Source organism: Acanthochromis polyacanthus, chromosome 10 (genome assembly GCF_021347895.1).
Source record: "Acanthochromis polyacanthus isolate Apoly-LR-REF ecotype Palm Island chromosome 10, KAUST_Apoly_ChrSc, whole genome shotgun sequence".
NCBI lineage: Eukaryota > Metazoa > Chordata > Actinopteri > Pomacentridae > Acanthochromis > Acanthochromis polyacanthus.
In genome coordinates this window covers 1,000,868-1,019,444 of record NC_067122.1, presented here as the reverse complement: position 1 = coordinate 1,019,444, position 18,577 = coordinate 1,000,868, and the positions used below count along the sequence as shown (strand labels likewise).

The window sequence follows — 18,577 nt, the reverse complement described above, 5'->3', positions numbered from 1 at the left end:
ATTAACCTGGTGAACTCAGGCGTGAACTAACCGTGATGTTTCAACGCCTAGAAAATGAAGCCCAGATTTTGCTACTTCCTGGTCGCCATTTTGGATTTTTTGGAGCCAGTGACGTAAAAAGCGTCATCAAACAGACTGGACCGGAGAGCAACTAGGGGCAGGATTGGCTGAGGACTCTCTTATCCCGCCCACATTTTACCGCAGAGGCTTCTGTTGCTGTCTATCAAGTATAGCCACGCCCCCTGGCTTCGCCAACTTTAACGATTTATTTAAAATTCAGTATTGATTTATTTTAAGATCGGCCACCTGATCTCTCATTTTGACCATGAAAACTAACGGGAAAAAAATCCTGAGCTGTAGAACATCAGTCTATCAAATTTTATTTTTTCCAAAAATGAATGGGTGTCTATGGAGAAAAAGCTTTTTGGAGCCAACCCTAGTGGACGGCGAGATAATGCAAGTTTTTGACACTTCGGGGTGGGCTTCATTTTTGGAGCCAGATGCTACGTCCTTCTTTATATACAGTCTATGGGTGAACTGTTGAAGCTGACTGTTTTGGCCCCGCCCCCTTGGTAGGTGTGCTCCCCCCCTCTCTGCCTCACCTGTCCTGTTCTACCTGAGCTTCCTACACGTTTGTCTTCTTCACTGCTTCAGTGTCCAGGTGTGTTTGGGTCTCACCTGTCTGAGATGTTGGAGGAGTCGGTCGGCCTCGGTGCCGTCACCGTGCTGGCTGTCCTGGAGCAAGGTGAGGGGCATGCTGGGAAATATCATCTTTCTTTACTGTGTCTGTAAAATCAGGCTCCTGCTGGAGTTAAACTGTTGTTTCTTCATTTATTGAATTTATTTTCCAGCCTGCTTCACTTCAGGTTCTATTTTTATTTATGAAGTTTGAATATTGTGGTTATGTGAGCCTCTAAAGGCAGCGTCATCTACTTTCTATGTTTCCTGTCTTGTTTATCATTTTCTTGTCTTGTTTTTGTCATTTTGTGTCTTATTTGTATCATTTTCTTGTTTGCATCGTTTTGTGCCTCGTTTATCATTTTCTCATTTTTATCATTTTGTCTCATTTTTATCATTTTTTGTCTTTGTCATTTTGTGTCTCATTTTAATCATTTTCTTGTTTGCATCATTTTGTGTCTCATTTTTGTGTTATGTGAGCCAAAAGCAGCGTTGTCTACTACTTTCTATGTTGTCTTGTGTCTGATTTGAAGCGTTCTGAATCCTGTAGTCGATGGCATTCAGTTTATTTTCATGTTTTCCTCTCAGCTCTCACCGTTTGGCTGCTTTCATTCACTCCTGTTTCTTTTTCCAATCCAGATTTGCATTTCCTGCTAATCCTGGTTGAACTTTGCTGCTGTGACGGCCGGCTGACTCGTGTGTTTGTGACATTAGAAGACCTAATAAAAGTGATGCTAACCGCTGTGTTTTCTGTCTGCAGCTTATTTCTCCCTGCAGGTGATTTACGCCAGGAGGAAGTATTCAGTTTCTCCTCCCGCCACCGCTGGACCGCCGGAGTTTGAGAGGATCTTCAGAGCTCAGTCAGTCGCTGTTTTAGACTGAAGCTTAGTTAAAGTTAGAGTTCAGGTCTGGTTCAGGGAATAGAAGTCATCCTGGAAACACGGCAGAATAAAGCTGCAGCATCAGTTTTTAATCATCCAACCATCATTAAGCCGGCAGTTTTATTTGATCTCTGCTGTACAAACATTAGAAACAAGTTTTATAGCATGAAGCAGTTTAACCCTCTGTGTGTGTCACTTTGTCGCATTTTACCATTTTGTGTCTCGTATCATTTTGTGCCTCATTTGTATCATTTTGTCTCGTTTTGTCATTTTGTGTCTCGTTTGTATCATTTTGTCTCATTTTTGTCATTTTGTGTCTCGTTTGTATCATTTTGTCTCGTTTTTGTCATTTTGTATCTTGTTTGTATCATTTTGTGTCTCGTTTGTATCATTTTGTCTCATTTTTGTCATTTTGTGTCTCGTTTGTATCATTTTTTGTCTCGTTTGTATCATTTCGTGTCTCGTTTGTATCATTTTTTCTCGTTTGTATTATTTAGTCTCATTTGTATCATTTTGTCTCATTTTTGTCATTTTGTGTCTCGTTTGTATCATTTTGTCTCATTTTTGTCATTTTGTGTCTCGTTTGTATCATTTTGTCTCGTTTGTATCATTTTTTGTCTCGTTTGTATCATTTTTTTGTCTCGTTTGTATCATTTCGTGTCTCGTTTGTATCATTTTTTTCTCGTTTGTATAATTTAGTGTCTCGTTTGTATCATTTTGTCTCATTTTGTCATTTTGTGTCTCGTTTGTGTCATTTTGTCTCATTTTTGTCATTTTGTGTCTCGTTTGTATCATTTCGTGTCTCGTTTGTATCATTTTTTTCTCCTTTGTATCATTTTCTCATTTTTGTCATTTCGTGTCTCGTTTGTATAATTTTTTTCTCGTTTATCATTTTGTCTTGTTCGTATCATTTAGTGTCTCGTTTGTATCATTTTCTCATTTTTGTCGTTTTGTGTCTCGTTTGTATCATTTTGTCTCATTTTTGTCATTTTCTGTCTCGTTTGTATCATTTCGTGTCTCGTTTGTATCATTTTTTTCTCGTTTGTATCATTTTGTCTCATTTTTGTCATTTCGTGTCTCGTTTGTATCATTTTTTTTCTCGTTTGTATCATTTTTTTCTCGTTTGTATCATTTTGTCTAGTTTGTATCATTTAGTGTCTCGTTTGTATCATTTTGTCTCATTTTTGTCATTTCGTGTCTCGTTTGTATAATTTTTTTCTCGTTTGTATCATTTTTTTCTCGTTTGTATCATTTTGTCTAGTTTGTATCATTTAGTGTCTCGTTTGTATCATTTTGTCTCATTTTTGTCATTTTGTGTCTCGTTTGTATCATTTTGTCTCATTTTTTTCATTTTCTGTCTCGTTTGTATCATTTCGTGTCTCGTTTGTATCATTTTTTTCTCGTTTGTATCATTTTGTCTCATTTTTGTCATTTTCTGTCTCGTTTGTATCATTTCGTGTCTCGTTTGTATCATTTTTTTCTCGTATCATTTTGTCTCATTTTTGTCATTTCGTGTCTCGTTTGTATCATTTTTTTCTCGTTTGTATCATCTTGTCTCGTTTGTATCATTTTGTGTCTCCTTTTATTATTTTGTCTCGTTTGTATCATTTAGTGTCTCGTTTGTATCATTTTGTGTTTCGTTTGTATCATTTAGTGTCTCGTTTGTATCATTTTGTGTTTCGTTTGTATCATTTAGTGTCTCGTTTGTATCATTTAGTGTCTCGTTTGTATCATTTTGTGTTTCGTTTGTATCATTTAGTGTCTCGTTTGTATCATTTAGTGTCTCGTTTGTATCATTTTGTGTTTCGTTTGTATCATTTTGTGTTTCGTTTGTATCATTTAGTGTCTCGTTTGTATCATTTTGTGTTTCGTTTGTATCATTTTGTGTTTCGTTTGTATCATTTTGTGTCTTGTTATTGCCAGTTGAACCACACCATCATGGTTGCAGAGCAACAAAAGCGGCAGTTAATTTAAAATCCAAAATGACACAAAATCAATGACTTTTCTCATGCACAGTGTTTTTATTCCTAGTTTAACAATTTCCAGCTTCACTCAGTTATCTAGCTTCTTTTAATACAGAGTTCCTCTCTAGGAGGTTTAAATTAATCTGAGGTGGAGAAAAAAGTGGAAAACTTCCAGCAGCTTCCAAACTAAAGGAGTAAAAATGATTCTGAGCTGCTGGCGCCACCTGCAGGCCGCCGACTGTCTCATCAGCTGCTTCTCTTGTTCAGAGCAAACTGTTCCGAGTATTTTCCCATCTTCCTCACCGTGCTGTGGACCGCCGGACTCTTCCTCAGTCCAGGTGAGTCGACACCTGCAGCTCCATCCAGCAGCACGTTCAGTTTAATGTCATTTAATGTTTGTGTTCAGCTGCAGCACACAGTAAATGAGTTTGTGTTTTAGGAATGTCTTCAGTCTGTGGTTTGCTGTATTTATACGGACGCCTGCTTTACTTCTGGGGATATTCTGAGTCTGCACACAGACGGTAAGAATTATAAAAACATAAAAATATTCTTAGATTCGGGAGCAAATGACTGCAAACTTGTCCAAAAATCACACTTTATTTTCACCGGAATTACTTAAATTGTGTCTAAAATGAAAAAAGGACGTGCACAAATCATTTAATTTACTTCAAACTGCACAAAATGCCAAAAACTTCCCAAGAATTTCTCAAACGTTTTTCAAAAATGACTCAAAAATTGCCCAAAATGACTCAAACTATGTTTAAACCGACATGAAACTTTCCCCAAATGTCCCAAAAAACAACCCAAGAGTTTATCCGAAATTACAAAGAAATTGTGTAAATATGACCTGAAACTTTCCCAAAATGGCTCAAAGTTTGCCTGAAATCATTCAGAATTTGTCCAAAATTGTTTGAAAATTTGTGAAACATTAATTAAAAACTGTTCAAAATGAATAAATCTTGGTCCAAAATGCCTCAAACTGTTTAAAATTATATGGGACTTTCCTAGATTGTGTTAAAAATACCCAAATTATACAAAAAGAGTTTTTCCAAAATTACAAGGAAATTGTGGAAAAGTAACTTTAAACTTTTCCAAAATGACTCAAAATTTGGCTGAAATTATTCAGAACCTTTTGAAAATAATGAAAAAACGGACACACAAACAAAATAAAATGTGTCCACAATGAATAAAACTTTGTCCAAAATAATTGAAATTTTGACATAAAGTAACTAAAAATAAGAATAACTTCCCTGCTGCCTCTCTGATCTTTCATTCAGGAACTTTGTGTTTGTCTGAAAATGTTTCTTGGAACGTTTTTGTAACGTTTCAGTCTGAAGGCAGTGATTCCCAGAGTGACCTGAAGGTGGCGCTGTTGTCTGCAGTCTGTCCCACTGATCCAGAAGTTTGTCCTTCAGCAGCTTTACATCAGTTTTACTGAGACTCTTTTCCTCCCCGAAGCCTGAAAGTGTTTAGTCCAGAACCAGAACCTCTTCTTCTGAAACACAGAACCTAAAATAAATCCATCTGACCCGAACTTCCCGTTCTCCTCCAGTCTGGCTCCGCTCTACTTCAGCGCTCGGGTTCTCTGGGTTCTCATCGGGTTCTCGTCTCTCGGACTTTTCCTGACGTTCTGCAGAGTTTACCTGAAGCTGGACGTCCTGCTGGAGCTCTGGACCGCCGTCGCCCTCTACTGACCCGGAGGATGAACCGTCACAAATGTTCAGCTGTTCTTGTTTTTTGTCGTTTTGTCTGACGTTTGTCGTTTGTCCATTTTTATGTCGCTCTGTAACTTTTTTGTCTAATTTTTCTCCTTCGTTTGTCTGAATTTTGTCATTCCTCCATTTATTTATCAAACTAAAACAACAAAAACAGGAAACTAAACGGGGCTCAGGATGACAGAGAAAAGTCATTTTAGGGGAACTCCAGACTTATTTGTTGCTTTAAAATATTTCAAACATTCTTCTCCTGTGTTTTTAGATTTGGTCTCAGGACAAGAACATTTGCAAAACTACTCCATGTTTTAATGTGGATTCTTTGGGATTTGATGGATGAGACGTAAAATGTCGTCCAGTTCTGGAACGTCTACATGTAGAACACGCATGTGATCAGGTCGTTGTGTTTGTGGGTTCATCTGTGTGAAATGAAGCTGTGGTTTCTGATCATCAATAACTAATAAATAAATGCTGTATTTCTGACATATGGAGGAAGAGGACTTTCTCGTTACTGGATCGTTTGTAAGTTTAAATCTCAGTAACGTTTCATTGACATGATAAAGGAAAATGATGTGAAGCTTTTGGAATTCCATGTTTTTCTGCATTAATTTGTCCTTAAACGTGGTCTGATCTTCATCCAGGTCACAAATATAACAAAGCTAAAATAAAAACACAACTCAGATCTTTCATGTTATTACTGAGAAGAATCATAAAAACCTCAGAGTGCTGGAGGGAAGAAGATGTGAACCTTCAAGAAAACGACCTCAGAGAAGCTAAACGGACTGAAGTGTTAGAAGACCCGATCCTGAACCTGAACCCGAACTATTGAAACCCCAGAGTTTCTATAAAATATGTAGCAGATAAAATACACAAAATATGGTGAATAAATGTGAACGCTGTGAGGAATTAGTCCAGGAACACGTAGAGGAGAACTTCAACATTCAGGACGTCCAAATACTCCGTTACAGCTGAAGGTACTGCAATATTTTCAGCTCAAAGTACTTGATGTGTAGAAAACTGACTCAGTGAGTGAAAATTAATAAAACAACGACCAGGTGGCAGCGCCTCCTTCAGGAGTAAAACCGTAAAGCAGAAAGCTTCTGAACAATCATATTATTATTAATGAAACACACTTTCAGTCCACTGAGCTGCAATAAAAACAAAACGACACAAACTCAGATGGAGCGTCGTAGGTTTCAGGATGTGTGTGTCTGCGTGTTGTTGTTGGTTGTGTTTAGTTTGTTGTTGTTTGTGTGTTTAGTGTGTTGTTATTTGTTTATTTCATGTCTGAGTTTATTTCTCAGACTTCAGGTCACAGATTTCTTGTCGGAGAAGAACTCAGCCTCGTGTTCGATCATCCAGCAGCCCGTGGACAGGCTCTGATCTGAACATGCCACCTCAAGCTGGAAACTTTCATGATCTTCCTCAGGAGCTCCTCTGAGAACACGAGACTCCTCGAGGTTTCAGCTGAGAAGGTGAAATAACGAGTCTGAAAGCCGTCATTGTTCTGGTGACCTTCAGAGGAATTTAAAATGATCCGAGACGACGGTCCTGAAGGTTGAGCAGGGGGTCAGACAAGACACAACACAACCACAAAAAGACACAAAACAACCTGTTCCTCTGTAAAACTCCGTACTGGAATCTAAATGTGACTGAAGTGGGTCTTTCAGGTCAACACAACAGAGTTTGTGTCAGAGGTGGATTGTGGGTCGGCCGTCGCTCGGTGTGTTTGGATTTTCTCACGCTGGACTGTAATCTGCAGCACAATGCAGGGAGGAGTATTTACAGAGTGGTGGCCTGGGTTTATATTAGGAGCTGCAGCAGGTCTGAACATTATCACACACAGACACACACGGCTTCACATGTGGAATGTGGATTTGCGTGTATTTTTAGCGTGTTGTCGTCTCCGTGGCAGACCGAGGAGCAGCAGTTGTTGTTCTCGGTGTCAGAATAACTTTCCATCCAACAACAGCTGCTTCACTGTCCGTCACCGCCGAGTGTCGACTGCAACGCCGCCATCACAGGCTCCGCCCACCAGACACACAACTACAGACCGACAACATCGGGCTGTCCTCACAGACAACGCTGGAGTCAGAAAGACCCACACAACAACCGCAAAGAGACACACAACAACCGCAAAGAGAGACAAAGTAACCGCAAAGAGACACACAACAACCGCAAAGACATACAACAACCACAAAGAGACACACAACAACCACAAAGAGACACAAAGTAACCACAAAGAGATGCACAACAACCGCAAAGACACACAACAACCACAAAGACATACAACAACCACAAAGAGACACACAACAACCACAAAGACATACAACAACCACAAAGAGACACAAAGTAACCACAAAGAGACACACAACAACCACAAAGACATACAACAACCACAAAGACATACAACCACAAAGAGACACACAACAACCACAAAGAGACACAAAGTAACCACAAAGAGACGCACAACAACCACAAAGACACACAAAACAACCACACAAAGACACACAACGACCACAAAGAAACACAAAGTAACCACAAAGACACAAAGCAACCACAAAGAGACACAAAACAACCGCAAAGAGACACACAACAGAAACACATTCATCAGTTTCTTTTCCATCAAAACACAACTCAGTAAACGGTCACTGAGTCGTATCTAACGTTCTCTCAGGGACTCTGAGACGCCGACACATCAGATTGTGTTGCTGTTGTGTTATTTCCACCATGTTGTGAGTCGATCTCATGAAGCTGAGCAGGTGTTTTCAGAGGACACACCAGGAAACTGTTGGAGAAAAGAAGGTCTGAGGGGACAGAAGCACACTGGAGGTTTTCATGCTTCACCGGTCTTCAGAACTGTAGAGGAACTTTAATTATCGTCTTTTAAAGTTTTATTTCTGTGACAATATTCAGTCTAAAGATCCTCTCCAGACTCCAGGCTTTTCTTCAGGTGCAGGACTTTGTGTAGAAGATCAGATCCAGCTGCTTTAAACCCTGAACGCCACAAGCACAAGCCTCCTCCACAGTTTCAGGGTTTATGAGCCTCCAGCTTTGCTCGTATAAACACCCATAAAACAGAAGCAGGAACAAACCAACAGAAACCTGCAGAGCTCAGCCGGATTTTAGATCCTGAACCTCGTCCACCAACGCGGCAGCTGAATTTAGACTCATTCTAGCTGCACACATAACGGCAAATTCACAAAACTCGACTCAAAATGTGTCTGCAATGACATAAATCTGTTCAACAATCACCCAAAAATAGCCCAAAATGACTAGAATGTTTCTAAAATTCCTCAAATTAGTTTAAACTCTGTCCAAAATTAGATGAAATTCATCCGAAATCACTTAAGTTTATCCAAAATTGATCCAAAATGACAGAAAAAATGGCAGAACAAATTGTGTCCTTAGTGACTACAACATTCTCAAAATGACCCAAAATGAGTCTGAAATGACATAAATATTTTCAGAAATGTTTTTCTAAATGTTCCAAATGACTAAAACTGATCCAAAATTCCTAAAATGTGTCAAACATGAGGTGGAATCCACACAAGATGACTTAAGTTTATCCACAATTGTCCAAAATGACTCAAAGTTCACATGGATGTCCGAGGGCTTACCTGGGAACACCTGGCACCAGGATGCATTATGGGAAGGAGACCAACCAATGGAGGCAGTGTGATGCTTTGACCAACGTTCTGCTGGGAAACCTTGGGTCCTCCATCCCTGTGGATGTTACTTTAACACGTACCTCCTACCTAAGCACTGCTGCAGACCATCTACACCTCGAATGGAAAAAATGTTCCCTGATGGCCTCTTTCAGAAAAATGGTTCAGGAATGGTTTGAGGAGAACGACAAACAGTTTGAGGTGTTGACTTGGCCTCCAGATTCCCCAGATCTTAATCCAATCCAGCATCTGAGGATGTTCTGGACAAACGAGTTCGATCCATGGAGACTCCACCTCACAACTTCCAGGACTTAAAGGATGTGATGCTAACATCTCGGTGGTCCAAGACACCTTCAGGGTCTATTAGAGTCCAGATACCACAGCAGACCTTCAGGTAGTGGAGTCAGGGTCTGGGGATAGGGTTAGAGCTGTCTCAGCAGGAAAAAGGGACCAACACAATATTATTCAGGCGGTCATAATGTTTTTCTAGATTGGTGGAAGAACAAAATGTTGTGTTACAGTTTTCTCAGAGCTCCTGCAGCTCTGGTTAGTTTTAATGTGTGACCCCACAGGTTGATCTGGGGGCCCTCAAAGGGCCCTGAGCCTCCGATTGAGATCCACGGCACTAAACTGGAGCAGCTCCACCACTAAAATGCTGCTTAAACACTTTTGTGTTGGGATGAACAATAAAACCCAATAAATCCACTCACCAAGGACACGTTTACTGAACAACTCGGACACTTTAAGTAGATTTTGCTCCTGAACTTTAAGCTGGGTGTCACTTTATGGAGGGATTAAAGTTCTACTGCTGAGATTAAATGAATAAAAACTAAACGTGAAGACTGAGGCTGACTTACTGTGTTTACAGATCACACACACACACACACACACGCACGCACGCACGCACGCACGCACGCACGCACGCACACACACACACGGCTATGACATCAGCAGGTAGAAATGCAATGATGTCATAGTTTTCCTCAGGGTTCAGCTGCAGGTCGACAGTGATGAAAACAAGACAGCAGCTGCTGTGACTTTAATTAATGTGTTGATTATTCAGACTGATGCAGATTCTTAAACACACTTAAATCTATCAGGAGTCCAGCACATTTCAGACAGATGTAACGTCCACCGTGGTTCAACTCATCGCTGCAGACTTCAACTTTATTCTAATTTACTTGATTTTTATTTTGTTTGTTTTCTGTACCAGACATGAATATTCACCAGGACGAACCAGAACAGAAATCCACTAAAAACCAACAAACATCTAATGTTATTTTTTGTTATCAAATCAGACAAAGAAACATTTAAGATGTCTGCCTGACAATCATCACATCTTTAGCTTGAACTGTTTACATCCACAGAAACTTCACAATCTGGAGCTGCTAAGAACTAATTCAGCTGCTTTTAATTGAACCAGTTTGAGATGAAGTGTGTATTTAAGCTTTAGTAATTATTATTTAATGTAAGAAGCTAACAGTCACATGTCCAGCTAGCTCACTATATTAATGGAGACCATTAGCATAGAGTGTCATGAGCTAACTGCCTTATTTTGTGGGATTAATGTTAGAAACACATCAGGTCTTTATTAAAGCTGCTCCGGTATGCTAATATATCAGAGCTTACATTTTTTGACTAACTTCAGCTTCTCCAGCTAACGAGCGAAGTAGATTATTAACAGAAATACAAAGAGGGTTAGCACACTGTTAGCTAACTGCATTATTTTGTGTAATTTAAAATCAGGTTTGAAAAATATCAGGACTTGAACATACACTATGAAGAAACTATTTCTGCATGCTTATATGCCAGGGTTTTTAGCTTACATTTTTAGCAAAGGTTAGCTGATCCAGCTAACTAGCTTACCAACCACAGCACTAGCTTGTCACTAGCCAACCTGCCATTAGTCAAAAAGCCATTTTTTGTGGGGTTGTTACAGTTAAAGTTAGAAAAACTCTTGATCACAGCTGAAACACCTGATCCTGTATGCAATGTTTTTTTTTCATAGGATAGATCCGTGAATCTCATAAATATTAATGAGCCTCGTGATTGGCTGGTTATCCGAACGCGCTTCATGATTGGCTGGTAATCTGCGTGTGTGCGGAGCCTGTCATGTCAGTCATCTGCTGTTCTCTTTTCCATTATGCATAATGTCATATACTTAAAATCATAAGAAAGAGCACACTGAGGAAAGTTATTATTTTAGTCTTTTTAATGAGAGAGGTCATATAATGGGGGAGAAAAGCAGAATAAAGGGTTAAAAAGGTGCACCAGCATTGAACTAAGCAGGCATGTGTATTGCAAAGTCAGTAGGCCTATCTTGTCCTTCTTAGCTCTGACCTGCAGCACAAACAGCAAACAAAACAAATGGTGGAACTAACAGCCAGCAAACTACAAGTATTTTTTACCTTCAAAAGTAGCGACAGACTATTACATATTAACAACCTAAACAAAACCCTGACGTATTTTCTGCGTCTGTCAACACAGACACTGTCACAGTCACTTTAATGTTAGCGGACTCTGTTGAATGGCTAAGTTACATCACCACAAACAAATCTCACAATATCACAGTAAATCGAGTTTGTGGGTTTTTTAATTCATGCCGAATTAAAGAGCTGCTCCTCACCATTCACCAGTGTTTGTTTCATATTCGACATCCTTAACTTTATCTTGTAAATTAGCGTCCGAAATTAAATGGGAACATTTGCAATGGAGTTCGTCAGCCGCTTCCACCACTGAACGCGGTAAACTAATTAATAGGAACTGGACTTCAAACAATTTAGACACGGCGTCTAAAAGCGTAAAAACTACAATATCTAAAGTGTGAGAGGAGACGGTGTATTTTTGGTTAAATTATACAATGTTCGCCGTCAAAGTCATTCATATAAACTGCCTGTAATGTGCAGCAAATAGTAGTTAACCGGCGCCAGCTCTTCAGTGACCTTAACAGTCACTTTAAGATATCACTTCACCCACATCTCCTCTATCTGAAAGCTGTCCATGTGCTGTTTGTCTGTCTGTAGTATAAATAATGATGTTAGTTTATTTCCCGGTAGTCTTTACTCACCTTCCGGATCTACCGTCACGAAAACAGACCAATAAGATGCCAGGAGACGATGAATATTTATGAGATTCCTGGATCTATCCTACGAAAAAAAATATCGCATCCTGTATGCTAGTATATCAAGCTTTAGCTAAAACTAGCATGTTCAGGTTACCAGCTAACTGCCCACCATATTATCAGAAAAGAGTTAGCATTTCCTTAGCTAACCATCATTTTTGGGAGGTTACAGATGATGTTAGAAAAAAATCTTACTCATGGCTCGAACAGCTCGATGCTAGCATATCAGGATGTAGGCTAGCACTTTTACCTATAGTTAGCTTCTCCAACCTACCAGCTAACTACCCACAATATTAACAGAATGACAAATAATTAGCATATCATTAGCTAACATGTGGTGTTGGTACAGGTGAGGTAAAAAAAAAGTGTTGATTATGGCTAAAATAGTTTAATGTTAATATATGAAGGTTTAGGTCAGCAACAAAGGTTAGCTTGTCCAGCTAACTAGCTTACTACCCACAACATTAAGAGAACAAAGAGTTAGCATATTATTAGCTAGTATTTAATGGGGCTTAAGGTGAAATTAGACAAATATCAAGTCTGGCACATTTACTATGTAGAGACTGATCCTGTATGGTTTTATATCAGGGTTTAAGCTAATACTATTAGCTAGCATTGGCATATCTAGCTTACAAGCTAATGATCTATAGTCTTAACAGAACCACAAAGAGTTAGCATATCATTCACTGACTACATTTTATTGTGGGATTGATACAGGTGAAGCCAGAAAAGGCCTTGAGCATGGCTAGGACACTGTATGCTAAGATTTTCAGCTAGTATTATTAACTAAAGTTAGCAGCTTACCAGCTAACTCCCCACATTATTAAAGGGTCTACAGAGAATGAGTCTATCATTAGCTAGCTATTATTTTGTGGGGCTACTTGTATGTTAGAAAAAGCATCAGTCTCAGCTAGGACACCTGTATGCTAATATATCAGGGTTTAGGTTAGCATTTTAAGCTAAAGTTAGCGTATTCAATTACATAGAAAGATTATTAGAAAATGCTTCACACATGAGCTGGGTTTGTATGCTAGTATATCAGGTTTTTTTGCTTATGTTTTAAGCTAATGTTAGCTTGTCCAGCTAACTACCCACAGTCTAAATATAACTACAAAGAATGCACAATATTTACTTGAACATATTTCATAAACTGCTGAGTGTTTTGTTGGTTATTAATTATGCAGAAACTACTTACATTATTTCAAATTCAATATGACTGTTCAAAACCAGAATTGTGATGAAGTCAAAGTGCTTTTTTGTGACAGTTTGTGATTTAAAATGGTGAATTTTGCATCCTTGACACCTAAAAATTGTGTTTGTATCAAAACCACTCATTAATTATTAGATAACCAATAATATTATCTAAACTATTTATATTTATCCATGCTGCAGTTACTATACATCTTAAAGTGTGAAAACGTGACGCAGCACTAATGTTTGTTTACAGTCACAATCATGACGTCACGTGTACAAAGTGTGAGGTCAGTTGTGTAACTCCTTCTCCCCACATTAACATAACCGTTCACACAGACAATAGACCCGCTACTGCGCATGTCACAGTTTGATATGCTGCTGCCTTCAAGTGCAGTGGGAAAATACACGAGCAACCCTGCAGCTGTGGAACTGGTGAGTTTATGAGGATGTTTGGAGTGACATCACACTACACGCAACATGTGCAGTGTTTGTGTTTATGTTTTATTGCTGTGTCTCTTTGTTGTTGTTTTGTGTGTCTTTGTAAGTGTTTTATGCTTCTTTTTAGTTTTTTCATGTCTCTGTTTTTGTTTCTCTATGTGGCTATTGTGTCTCTCATGTTGAGTCTTTCATGTTGTTGTTTTTGTCTTTTTATTGTTGTTTTGTTTGTTTTTGTGGCTGTTTTGTGTCTTCTTATAGTTGTTTTGTGTCATTTTGTTGTTTTGTGTTTCTCTGTAATTGTTGTGTTTCTCTTTTTGGAATATTTGTGTGTCTTTGTTTTGATTTTGTGTCTTTTTGCGAATATTTTCTTTCTTTTTGTGATTGTTTTGTGTCTTCCTGTTGTTCCGTGCCTCTTTGCTGATGTTGTGTTTCTCTTCTGGTGGTTGTTTTGTAGCTTTTTTCTTTTGGGGAGTTTTGTATCTCGTTGTTGTTGTTGCTTTGTATCATGTGTGTATCATGTGTTGTTTTCTGTCTTTCTTGTTAATTTTGTGTCTCTTTGTGGCTGTTGTGTGTCTTTTTGTGGTTGTTTTGTCCATCTTTCGTTATCTTTAGGGTTTCTTTTATTTCGCTTTATGATTGTTGTGATTCTTATTTCTGTGATTTTTGTGTCTCTGTTGTTGTTTTGTGTCTTTTTCTGTCTTTTTGTGGTTGCTTTGTGGCTCCTTGTAGTTGCTTTATGTAATTTTGTTATTTTGTGTGTCTTTGTTACTCTTTTTAGAATAGAATAGAATATCCATCCATCCTCTATACACCACTTTATCCTCACTAGGGTCATGGGGGGTGCTGGAGTCTATCCCAGCTGACTCTGGTGAAGGCAGGAGACACCCTGGACAGGTCACCAGTCTGTCACAGGGCTACATATACAGACACACAATCACACTCACATTCACACCTACGGACAATTTAGAGTAACCAATTAACCTCAGCATGTTTTTGGACTGTGGGAGGAAGCCGGAGTACCCGGAGAAAACCCACGCATGCACAGGGAGAACATGCAAACTCCATGCAGAAAGATCCCAGGCCGGGATTTGAACCGGGGATCTTCTTGCTGCAAGATGAAAGTGCTAACCACTAGCCCACTGTGCAGCCCTAGAATAGAATAGAATAGAATAGAATAGAATAGAATAGAATAGAATAGAATAGAATAGAATAGAATAGAATAGCTTTATTGTCTTCATACATGGCATGATGAAAATATAAATAGTTACCACTGGACGGTGCAACAAGCAGTAAGTAATAAATATCAGCATTAAATAATAAATTAAATGTACATATATAACAAAACAATATTGAAAAAGACACCAAGAGCAAAGGAGGCCAGATATGTGCAACATGGGAGGAAGATGAAACGGTTGGTAGGAGTTCAGGAGTCTGATGGACCATGGATAGAAACTGTTCCTCAGCCTGTTTGTCCTACATCTTCAGGATCTCAGTCTCTTCCCTGATGGCAGCAGGATGAACAGCTTCTGGTCAGGGTGTGTGCTGTCTGCTCAGATCTTTGTTCCTCTGCTGATGCAGCAGGAGGTTGAGATGTTCTCCAGAGTCCTGATAACCCTCTGCAGAGCCTTCCTGTCTGCCAACAGACAGTCACACAGTAGGTCAGCACAGACTCTATGGAGGCCTGGTAGAAGGACACCTGCAGTCTCTCCTCCAGGTGGTTCCTTCTCAGTACTCTGAGGAAGTGGAGTCTATGCTGAGCCTTTTTAACCAGTGCTGCTGTGCTGACTGTCCAGGTGAGGTCCTCAGATAAATGAGTCCCCAGGAACTTGAAGGAGGCCGCTGTCTCCACACAGACCCCGTTGATGGATAGTGGAGCATGGACACCCCTATGCCTCCTGAAATCAATGACCATCTCTTTGGTGTTCAGCTCCAGGTTGTTCCTCAAACACCACCCTGCCACCTCCTGTATTTCCTCTCTGTTTCCTCACCGCCCGAGATGAGGCCAACCACGGTGGAGTCATCGGCGAACTGAATGGTGGTGATGGAGGGGTGGATGGGTGAACAGGAGGGGGCTCAGCACACAGCCCTGGGGGGAACCAGTGCTGAGTGTCAGGGTGGATGAGTAGAACTGACCCACCTTCACAACCTGTGGTCGGTTAGTTAAGAAGTTCTTGATCCAGGAGCACATCAGGGGGTCCAAGTCCAGGTCCACCAGCTTCTCCACCAGGATGTCTGGGCTGATGGTGTTGAACACGAAGCTGTAGTCGACGAACAGCATCCTGACGTAGGTTCCTGGGAGCTCTAGGTGGGTCAGGGCTGTGTGAAGAGCTGTGGTGATGGCGTCCTCTGTGGACCGGTTTGTACTATAGGCAAACTGGTGTGGGTTGAAGTTCTGGGGGAGGCAGACTTTAAGGTGCTGGAGAACCAGCCTTTTAAAGCACTTGATCAGCACAGACGTCAGTGCCACTGGTTTGTAGTCATTAAGCTGACTGATGGCTGTGCTCTTGGTCTGGGCACTGGAACGATGGTAGCTACCTTTGGACAGGGCGGTACTTTAGCCAGTGACACGGATGAGAGGAAGATCCCCGTCAGAACTCCTGCCAGCTGGTCTGCACAATTCCAAGTGTGTGTGTGTTTGTTGCATTTTATGTGTTTTTGTGGTTATTTTCTGTCTCTTTGCAGTTGTTTGTGTTTCTCTGTTGGTGTTTTGTGTCTTTCACAATCTTTTGACTTGATTTGTGTTTTTTTAAATTTCTCTTTGTGACTGTTGTGTATCTCTTTTGGGAATTTTGTGTCTTTGTTGTTGTTTTCCGTCTCTATAGCTGTTTTGGATTTCTATTTGATTGTTGTGTTTCTCTTTTGGGGGATTTTTGTGCCTCATTGTGTAGTTTTGTGTTTCTTTGTTGTTTTTCTGTTTCTTGGTGTTGTTGTCTTGTGTGTCTTTCTTGATCTTTGGGGTTTTTTGTGTTCCTTTTGTCTGATTGTTTTGTTTCTTATTTGGGGATTTTTGTGTCTCTGTCATTGTTTTACATCTTTTTTCTCTTTTTTAAACTTTCTTTTTGCTTCAGTTAGTGTTTTTGTCCTTCGGAGACTCCTGGACTGCTGTCTTCTTTTATTTTCTGATTAATAATCACGCTTTGAGCCACATTTTTAAAACAAACAAATAAATTAGGATTGAGGTGAGACGTTCCTGAGTGTCCCTGAAGGCAGCGCGGAGAAGCCCCGCCCCCCTCGTGGCCGGCGGTGCGTTCAGGGTCTGTTTCCTGCACAGTTTGAAAGTTGTCCAGAGAGAGAAGAAGAAGAAACAGAAAAAGAAGAAACAGAAGAAGAAACAGAAGAAGGAGGACTCGGAGTTCGGCGGAGGTGTGATGGGCTGCAGCCACAGTAAGGTGAGGAACACCGACGGTACCGGGAACCGGACCGACGGACCGACAGTCCGGCTCCTCTGCTGCCCGTGATTGGAGGTTTGGCGCCGGGTGGAGAAACATCTGTTTCTCATCCCGGATCGTGTTTGAGTGTCACGGTTCTTTCCCACGGTGCTGTCCGTTAAAACCGGCACCTTAGCGCCGTTTATCCGGTTAAAGAGCGCCTTACAGTCCGTTTCTGCGGGTTTTTCCTGCTTTCACGTCGTTTTAATGGTTAAACTGCGGCTGTTAAAGTGTGAAAACAGGAACTTTTCTTTGTGTTCTTCGGTGTTCGGTGACTTCCAGATGTTAAAACCGGAGAAACGAACTTTTAGAGACTTTATTAAAGCAGAACCTGCTGCTGTTGAACTGTTTTTAGGGTGTTTTTGTTGTTTTTCAGTGATGGATTCTAGTTTTTCTTGTAAATCAGAGTCTTTCAGTGTTTGGTGGTTGTTTTGTTCAATATTTCTGCATCTTTTATGTTATTTTAGTGTTATTTTCGTGTTGTTTTAGCGTTTTGTGGTGTGTTTTTGCATCTTTTTTGTTGTTTCAGTGTTGTTTCAGCATGCTGTAGAGTATTTCAATGTGTTTTACGTTGTTTGACCGTTATTTTAATGTGTTTTGATATATTTAGTATTCTATCAGAATTTTCACTGTCTTTTACGTTGTCTCGGTGTTATTTTAATGTTTTCAGAGTGTTTTTGTCTTACTTTAGAGGGTTTCACTTTGTTTTCGGTGTCTTTGAGTCTTTCGGTGTAAATCCAGCGTCCGTCCATCCTGCGGGGTTCGTGTCTGTATTTCTGTATTCCTGTATTTCTGTATTTCTGTATTCCTGTATTTCTTCCCGCTGAATGTAAAGTTTGACAGCTGTTGTCTTCGTCTGGTTATTGATAGACAATAACGGAGCAGCCGGGGCTTCGTGTTGTTCAGGTCTGTCGGACTTTGATAGAGTTTTATCTGAATCCTTTCTGATCCTTTTTCAAGCAGCTTTTCTGAGAATCTGAAGGAAAACGGCAGATCTGCAGACACCTTTAGTTTTATCGTCTGACACACATCTGATCTTACCTGATTCACCTGAGAGTCTGCCAGATGTGGAACAGCTGCTGGTGTTCAGAGTTCAGACGACCTGAACCCTCAGAGCTTCAGGTTCTTCTCGTCTTGTTTCAGTTTGTTGTAATGCTTCATTCAGCAGAGAAAAGAGTCTGAATGTCTAAATATTTCTGCATAGTTCTGAGTGGATCTTCACCGGACTAATCAAGGAAAAAATAAGTACAAAAATGAAAAACGAGATTCAAACTCACCTAAATGAGAAGAAAATCAACCAAAGAAACAAAAACCAGAGAAACAGCTGAATATACCCACAAAAAGACCAGAAAGTTCACCGTCATTATTTTATTAACCGTCAGAAGGACGATTGATCTGTGGAGTTTACAAAGAGCTGCATGATCAAATATCTTTAACAGACCAGTAATGTCTGATAAAGAAGAGGATTTTTAACTGACACCAGAGGACAATAA

At 40.0% G+C, this 18,577-nt stretch overlaps 2 protein-coding genes across 2 annotated transcripts in view; both read left to right on the top strand.

The window, feature by feature from the left end:
- The first annotated feature begins 9 nt into the window (after window positions 1-9).
- ltc4s (leukotriene C4 synthase) lies at window positions 10-5,735 on the top strand. Its single transcript, XM_022211877.2, has 5 exons — window positions 10-745; window positions 1,439-1,538; window positions 3,791-3,861; window positions 3,963-4,044; window positions 5,076-5,735. Exons 1-5 carry the CDS (start codon window positions 688-690, stop codon window positions 5,215-5,217), a joined length of 453 nt encoding a protein of 150 aa, XP_022067569.1. The 5' UTR covers window positions 10-687; the 3' UTR covers window positions 5,218-5,735.
- Window positions 5,736-15,356: 9,621 nt separating this feature from the next.
- ccdc69 (coiled-coil domain containing 69) overlaps window positions 15,357-18,577 on the top strand; it is a 32,115-nt gene continuing 28,894 nt past the window's right edge. Inside the window, exon 1 of the mRNA XM_022211883.2 lies at window positions 15,357-17,045. Within this exon, the coding sequence (XP_022067575.2) occupies window positions 17,025-17,045 (21 nt within the window). The 5' untranslated portion in view covers window positions 15,357-17,024. The remainder of the gene's footprint in view (window positions 17,046-18,577) is intronic.